At 40.6% G+C, this 8,471-nt stretch overlaps 1 protein-coding gene across 1 annotated transcript in view; it reads left to right on the forward strand.

Annotated features, from left to right (window-relative positions):
- Nucleotides 1–4,286, forward strand: part of PLEKHA8 (pleckstrin homology domain containing A8) — a 99,748-nt gene extending 95,462 nt beyond the window's left edge. The window contains exon 14 of the mRNA XM_021935934.1: nt 3,107–4,286. Within this exon, the coding sequence (XP_021791626.1) occupies nt 3,107–3,148 (42 nt within the window). The 3' untranslated portion in view covers nt 3,149–4,286. The remainder of the gene's footprint in view (nt 1–3,106) is intronic.
- Nucleotides 4,287–8,471: the final 4,185 nt, after the last annotated feature.

Raw genomic sequence — 8,471 nt, forward strand, 5'->3', positions numbered from 1 at the left:
GGCTTGTGTGAAGACCCTGCTAGAAGCTACAGGCCAGATTTTGTGTCTTCAACCAAGAAAGACAGTCTCAGAGCTTCATGGCGAAGGACTATATTGGATACTTCAAACTGTTGATACTTTAAAACATAGACTCTTGGGTATAGCTTTCTGAGCTGATATCTCTTAGATAACTCTCAGCTCAGATGAGTAAACTCAGTCAAGATCTCTAGGGCTCCTTTTAGTCTGGAGAACTGCTAACCCAAGATCCTCAGGACAAGAGTTACTTACATAAGACTAAATGAACTGAGAAGGGACATTTTATTGTGTTTTTTAAAATAATGTTGTTGATTTTGTTTCAATGTTCTATAGTCTGGTTGTAGACATAAACCGATTTTTTCTAAGCTATCTATAACCTATAAAATTTAGTAGACTAGTTTTGTAAATTGTATTAGTTCATTTTCACACTGCTGGTAAAGACTTATCAGAGACTGGGCAATTTGCAAAAGAGAGGCTTAATGGACTCACAGTTCCACATGGCTGGGGAAGCCTCACAATCATGGTGGAAGGTGAAAGGCATGTCTCACATGGCAGCAGGCTAGAGAACTTGTGCAGGGAAACTCCTCTTTATAAAACTATCAGATCTCATGAGAGTTATTCACTATCATGAGAATAGCGTGGGAAAGACTCGCCCCCATGTTTCAATTATCTTCCACTAGGTCCCTCCCACAACATGTGGGAATTAATGGGAGCTACAATTTAAGATGAGTTTTGGGTGGGGACACAGCCAAACCATATCATAAACTGAAATGAAACATCTAAAAATTGTATTTGATTCTCACTGATCCTATAGAATCCAGAAACTTACTGAATCTCTTTGCTTTTCATGGCAGTATAGTTATATGTAAAAGCTCAACAGGAATATCTTCTCCTTCTTACTAGGATATAATTGGATGAATCGGTTGTACAACCAGGGGCTTACCTGGAGTGTCCTTTTTGAGAATTATGCTTATTTTATCAGATGTGACCAGCCACTTTTCAGAAGCTAAAGTTGACTTTACTTATGGAGCCAATGCATACAAAGCCCTCCTAGGAAAACTGGCTGGTGTCTGGCTTATAGGATCCTAGCCTTACAGGAGGTGAGGAATATTATTCCTGTCAGGCCAGATAACTCAAGAAATTTGGAGAAATTTTAAAAAGAAAGAAATTAACCAAAACATATAGATACTATGGGTGACATTTTTTGGTTAAAGCTTCTAAAAGATCATTTGGGATTCCTTATTCAAACTTCTAGACAGAAGTTAACTTTGTAAGTGATTAACACTACATGGACCTGGATTTTGCAAGCCAAACTTAAGAATAATCTTCCTTTGGAATTGTTATGATCACGAAACGATAGGGGACACCAGGGAAAAATTGTAAAAGACTTTGAAATAGACCAAAAGGTGGACTGGTGTCTTCAGTGGAAAACTGTGCCTTGTTTTAGAGCACCCCCCTTCCAAGTTTTCTGATTCTATAAATGATGTGCCTTTCATTATCTTTGAGCTCCTATATAGAACACTTCCAGGAATGTAAAAAGTTCTTGTCTATAGAAATAAAAATTGTGTTCCGTGAATAGCAATTGATTATTGTCCCATGGATATTAACCAGTTTTACATCTATTTGTACATTCATTTCAGCATTCCTGATTCAATGATAAAAGTGTAGTACATTGAATGCTCCTATATAGCATCTTATTAGTTCCCTTATGAGTTAATTAAGAAGTTAAATAAAATCTTTGATGTTTCAGCCTCTATTTTTATGTGTCATGATTTTACCTTTTTCTAAAAAGTATCCTTTAAAGTTATTTGCCTATTGTATATTTTCCTATTTCTTTGCTTTCACACTTTCTCTATTAGAAATTGTGTCTCTTGTAAACAGCATATAGATGAGTTTTGCTTTATTTTTATGTATTTATTTATTTATTTATTTATTTTGAGACAAAGTCTTGCTCTGTCACCCAGGCTGGAGTGCAGTGGCATGATCACAGCTCACTGCAGCCTTAACCTCCTGGGCTCAAACGATCCGCCCACCTTAGCCTCCTAAGTAGCTGGGACTACAGACACAGGCTACCATGCCCAGCTAATGTTTTATTTTTTGTAGAGACAAGGCCTCACTATGTTGCCCAGCCTGGTCTCAAACACCTGAGCTCAAGCAATCCTCCTGCTTTGGCCTCCCAAAGTGCGGGGTTTATAGGTGTGAGTCACTGTGCCCGGCTGTTTGGTTTATTCTGTCTGGCACTCTGTGTTTTCATCTGTGGGTGAAGTCACACCTTGATTCCCATATTCACATTGATTATGATTACACTTAATTGGAATTAGTTATTCCACCTTGGCTTCTTTTTATTCCTTTCTCGCTATCTACTGGATTGATGGAGATTTTTTTATTATTTTCCATTTTTCTTTCTACTCGTTTGGAATTTTTCATTCTTTTTCTAATACTTAGTGGTTACCTTTGTGGCAGAGACTGTTAGATGCCCTGTGTCTTAGTCCATTTTTGTTGCTATAAAAGAATACCTGAGGCTGTGTAGTTTATAAAGAGAAGGGGTTTATTTGGCTCATTGTTCTGCAGGCTGTACAAGAAGCATGGCACCAGCATCTGCACCTGGTGCAGGCCTCAGGCTGCTTCCACTCAAGGTAGAAGAGAGAAGGGGAGCCTGTGTGGAGAGATCACAAGGCAAGAGAGGAAGGAAGGTAGGGGAGGGGGCAGGCTCTTTTTAACAACCAGCTCTCGGGAGTGAACAGAGTGAGAATTCACTCATTACTGCAAGGATGGCACCAAGCCATTCATGTGTGATCCACCCCCATGAGCCAAACACCTCCCACTAGGCCCTGCCTCCACCACCAGGGATGAAGTTTCAACATGAGGCTTGGAAGGTCAAATATCCAAACTCTAGCACCCTGCAATAGTCATTCTCCTTTTCTTCCTTAGCAATAAAATTCTGGAAAATATACCTTGCTGAAAAACTACTGATACAAAGGAAACAATAATATGTAACAGGAAGTTGCTGGTTGGGACTAAAAGAGTAATTACAGTTGGCCTGTGTTCCTCTGTCCTTCCCCCTTTTATCCTGCTTGCAACGTGGGTGTAGATGGAACTCCGGAAACCATCATGGACCATGAAGCAACTCTGAGGATGGAAGCCACACACTAAGGACGGTAAAGCAGAAAGAAGAGCTAAAACCCTGATTATTAAGAAGCGGCCAATTCCATCCTGCACTGCCCACCTCCAGATCTCATTCATGTGAGAAACAGAAACTTCTATCTTGTTCAAGTCACTTTAGTCAAGATTTTTATTATCAGATGAATGCAATTTCTAATTGATACACCTTAAAATTTTCAACATGTACACCTGATTTAACAAAATCTAGAATTAAGTCAATACCTCTACATGCATTATAGACCAAAGGTCATGCTATAAGAACTTTGGGTATATAGTCACATTTTAAAAATCTTGTTTAATCACTGCATTCCTTCCCCATCTCACTCTGTCACACACTCACATATTTATTTTCTCAGATCCTTACAAGTTCATGAGGCATATGTCCTTATTCCATTTTTACAGATGAGAAAACTGGGGTTTGCAGGGGTTAAGTAACTTATCCAAGATCACACAGTTAATTAGTGGCAAAGTTATAATTTGAAGTCTTTCTAACGCCCAAATGTTTCCATCGTGTCACATATCTGAGCTGTGCTCTTTCCATTAGCCACTTTCCCATTATCATAGCTGATGACATGCACAGCCACCATCTGGGGCAGGCTTTAGTACAGCACTCTGTGCCATCATCCAGATCACCGAATCATAGTAAATGGGTGTGTCATAAGAGATAAGGCTGCCATAGAATCACAGCAGCTTCCGGCTTAGTAAATTACCTGGATACACACCTTTTCCTAGAGGAAATCCCACATCTTCATAGGAGATCTGGTGTAATGCTCTTGGGACCTCTCTCTAGAGGAGAAGCTAATATCACTGGGTACTAGTAAGCCTCAACAAACATAATAGAGACAGAACTGTCATCATTATCAGAAAAGTAACAGAGAAAAATGTTAAAACAATGGTTTTGTGACCTTAAAGTCTGTGTTAGTCCCTTAGCACCACCGCTGAGATTTTGCCGAAAGGGACGTTTTGTGTGTTGGGCTTACTGAAGCAAGCCCTTGAAAGTGTTCAGAAATAGGGAAAATGAGAAACTGTTCCAGCTGAAAATACGGGCAAGGGGGAATCATTGAAGAAGACAGAATATTGAAGTGTTCAAATGAATAAAGAAGCTAAAACCCAAATCGTAAGTATTTCTGTTTCTTTGACATATATAAAAGGAAAATGTTTACCAGGTGAATGTGATCAGCTAGGCATGTTTTGAAGGCAAATGTAACCAAATCATGTAACCCCTAACTTGCTCAAATTCTACATCCCAACCTTTCAGAGGAATGTCCAAAAAGGAAATAATTTTGTAAAAACTAAGGTTGGAAGATTCAGAAAGAAAATTCAGAATGAATTTTCCTAGCCCCAGAGTAGCAGGCTGAAGGAAATCCTTTTCCAGAGCTTTACTGGGCATTTGGGATAAATCACAATGACTCATTTATATAGATCTTCAACTTTTGCTGATCTTCCAACTTGATTTTCTTTCAGACTCTAGTTGCAGTGACACATAACCTTTGGCACAGGCTTAACTCATATCTGTCCTCTACTTATCCTCCCCGCCCCACTGCCGGGCTCATTGTTTTGGAGCACAGTGCAGGGAGAAGACAGCTCTCATCCTTCCTGTGTTGCTCTCCTGGGAGTTACTTCTCCAGATCCTATGGTCTTTTCACCTCTCCCATCAAACACCTCTCTCCTGACCACCGTCTCATGGAACCTGGGGTCTACAGTCCCTCTTGATACAATGAGACAACCTTGGGCTCAGGTGAAGGGTGAATGTGGAACCACCTACGCTTCCCTCTCTACCTACCTCCTCCTACTGTATAACTCCTATGTGGATAGAGCAGATTTATCAAAAAAGTAGGACTAATTAAACAGACTTACAACATAGGAGTGAGTGAATCAAAGGTCAAATTATGTTAACATCAAACTTACACTAGAATAAAAGCCATGGAGAACTTGAGAACAGAGATGGGCAGAAGAGTCAGCATTAGCAGGACAGTCTAGGGTGGCCTGTAGATTCCATACTGAGCTCCTGATGTCCTAGCCAGTGGGGTTTGAATATGTCTCCTCTTCTTGCCAACACACATCTCCCAAAGGCAAATGGTGATTTTCAGAGACAGCAAAGTCCAGATTTCTATAAATGAACAGAAGCATTCCTTAAATACGATGAAGATTGTACAACTCTGCCTGCTGGTGGGGATAAGTTTTTTTGTTTGTTTGTTTTGTTTTTTGAGATAGGGCTTCCCTCTGTCACCTAGGCTGGAGGGCAGTGGTGTGATCATGGCTCACTGCAGCCTCGACCTCCAGGACTCAAGGGATTCTCCCACCTCAGCCTCCCAAGTAGCTGGGACTACAGGCACATGCCACCATGCCCAGCTAATTCTTGTATTTTTAGTAGAGCCAGGTTTTCACCATGTTGCCCAGGCAGGTCTCGAACTCCTGGGCTCAGTCATCCACCCACCTTAGCCTCCCAAAGTGATGGGATGATTATAGGTGTGAGCCACCACACCTGGCTAGAGAGAAGTTTTAATTTTCCTTCTACTTCCAAACCACAGCCAAAGGCTATAGGAACACAAGAAAAGGGGTATGGGAGCCCCTGGTGTTTCTTCACCTACTGGCTGCACAAAACACCTGGCTGGAGTTCTGAAATGACCACTGCCCTGTGCATGAGGCCTAAATACATCCCTACAACCTGGGATGTCTCACAGAACTCTCCCCAAGCAGGAGGGAGGCAGGGCAAAGGTTTATTATCTTCTTAGCTAAGCAACTGTTGGCTTTTCCAGTTGTTCTAAGGAAACAAAGTTTCAAGCAGCTTCTGCAGATGGACTTTCCAGGATGAATTTCAGCTGCTTTATGTGCACACCCTTTCCATTAGTTAGTAAAAATGACCAAAACACGACTGTTGCAAGACCTTTCTCTCTAAATCTGTGGTTCTCAAGTAGGGGCAATTTTGCACTCTGGGGACATTTGGCAATGTCTGGAGAAATTTTTGCTTGTCACAGTGGAGAGAGGGGAGGGTAGAGAGAGATGCTACAGGCATCTAGTGGCTGGAGGCCAGGGAATGTGGCTAAAAATCCTACAATGTGCAGGACAGCCTCCAATAACAAAGAATTTTTGGCTTCAAATATCAATAGTGCTGCTGTTGAGAAACCCTGCTCTAAAGACGTGGGAAAAAAATGAGATTTAGGTTCATCTGTGACCAATATTACCAATCATATCATCCTCATGTCACTCCTGAATTTTACTTTAAAAATTCATTAGCTGATCTTCTTACACATCATCCCTAAGAAGTAGATTAAGAGTAATAATGGCATGTACTAAGTTCTTACTATGTGCTAGGTTCTGGAATAAGGACTTTATATACTTTATGTCACTGTTGTCCCTGTTTTCAGAAAAGAAAACTGAGCTCCGAGCAATGAAGGAAGTTGCAACTGGACATAAAACTTAAAATGGCAGAGGGAGGAATCAATGCAGACATAGAGTTCTGAAGCTTTTGCTGTTGCTCTCAATGCATTTCTAAGGAAACCCAACAGTATCCATTTCACTGACCAATTGCTTTGTACCCAAAATTCTATTTTTCATAAGAACTTTTCATTTTCTGACAAAAACTATTTGTTAAATAAACATAACTTCATAATTGTGATTATTCATCACTTGGAGCAAATTTGACTATTTTAAAACACATGGATTTTTTAAAAATCCACTTTAAATGGTGGTGCCAGGTAAAACTGCAAGGAAGCTTGTGCTATCTGGAGACACCCATATTTTTTTTTTTTTTTTAAGGAACATTTTGTAACTTTACAACAGCATATTGCATTTTTATATTCATGTGCCTATCTCCTTCATTGTCCTGTGTATTAGTTTTCTACTGCTTTGCATGAAGAATTTAAACAGACCTAACAGCTTAAAACAACACCTATTTATTAGTCCACAGTTCTGAAAGTCAGAAGTCCCAGCACAGCCATGGCATCACTGGGTTCTTGCTCAGGTTCTGCCAAGGCTGAAATCATAGTAATAGGCTCAGTTCTTGTCTGGAAAAGACAAGTTTGAGAAAAAAATCTGCTTTTGAAGCTCATTCGGGTTGTTGGCAGAATTCAGTTCCTTGCAACATTGGCCTAGGCAAATAATTTATGACTAAAACCCTAAAGGAAGTGCAACAAAAACAAGAATAGACAAATGGGCCTTAATTAAACTAAAAAGCTTCTGCACAGTAAAATAAATAATCAACAGAGTAAACAGACAACCTACAGAATGAGAGAAAATATTTGCAAACTACGCATCTGACAAAGGACTAATATCCAGAATCTACAAGGAACTCAAACAACTCAACAAGAAAAAAACAACCCCATTAAAAAGTGGGCAAAGGACATGAATAGGTATTTCTCAAAAAAGACAAACAAGCGGCCAACGAACATATGAAAAAATGCTCAACATCCACTAATCATCAGAGAAATGCACATTAAAACCACAATGAGATACAATCTCACACCAGTCAAAATGGCTATGATTAAAAAGTCAAAAAACAACCGATGTTGATGAGGGTGCAGAGAAAAGGAAACACATACACGTGTTGGTGGGAATGTAAATTCGTGCACAGTGCTTGGTTCAGAAGACACACTTTAAAGAAAAAAGCTGGCTGAATGTTTATAACGTGTCTGTGTTTGTAGTGTTCACGTCCTGCGGGCGAGGACCCTAGTGCATTTTCTGCAATCCAGTAATGCCTGTCCGGTACATGGCAGCCAGTGAGCACTCAACAGGTGCAATCGTTGGGCCACACACTCTTGTTTGAAAATGTGCTTTATCCTCTTGACCTTTTTAGGTTATGCAATGTGAATTCAAGCTGAATAATACTGAAGCCAGTCTTACGAGACTTATTTCTAAGAAATATTCAGCTTTATTAACGCAAATAAAAATAATCACACGCCCTTCCTTTGCAAGTGAACATTCATATTAGTGTCTGATAAATGCATTAAGACGACACATTCCTTAAATCAATCGGAGAACAGAACTTTGGTTTCTGCAAAAAGAAAAACTCCCTTTTCCCTAGATTTTCTCAGCTCCTCCAGTGCTAGCCCCAGACAAGGTCTAAGTTATCTGCAGTTCTTTGGCCTCCCTTGCATTTAAATCGCATTTGGGTAAACGCTTCGTGGGCTTTCTAACTCCACAGAAACGCTAACCAGGTATTGGGCGCTCGCACCGCTTCCAGGTAACCAGCGAAGCTGCGGATTCCAGGCCCGCGCTGTGACGTCACCGGGCTCGCAGGCCACGGCGCGGTCTCAGGCTCCGGTGATTGGCTGGGGTCCATGACGTCACGGCCC

This window comes from Papio anubis, chromosome 4 (genome assembly GCF_008728515.1).
Source record: "Papio anubis isolate 15944 chromosome 4, Panubis1.0, whole genome shotgun sequence".
Taxonomy (NCBI): domain Eukaryota; kingdom Metazoa; phylum Chordata; class Mammalia; order Primates; family Cercopithecidae; genus Papio; species Papio anubis.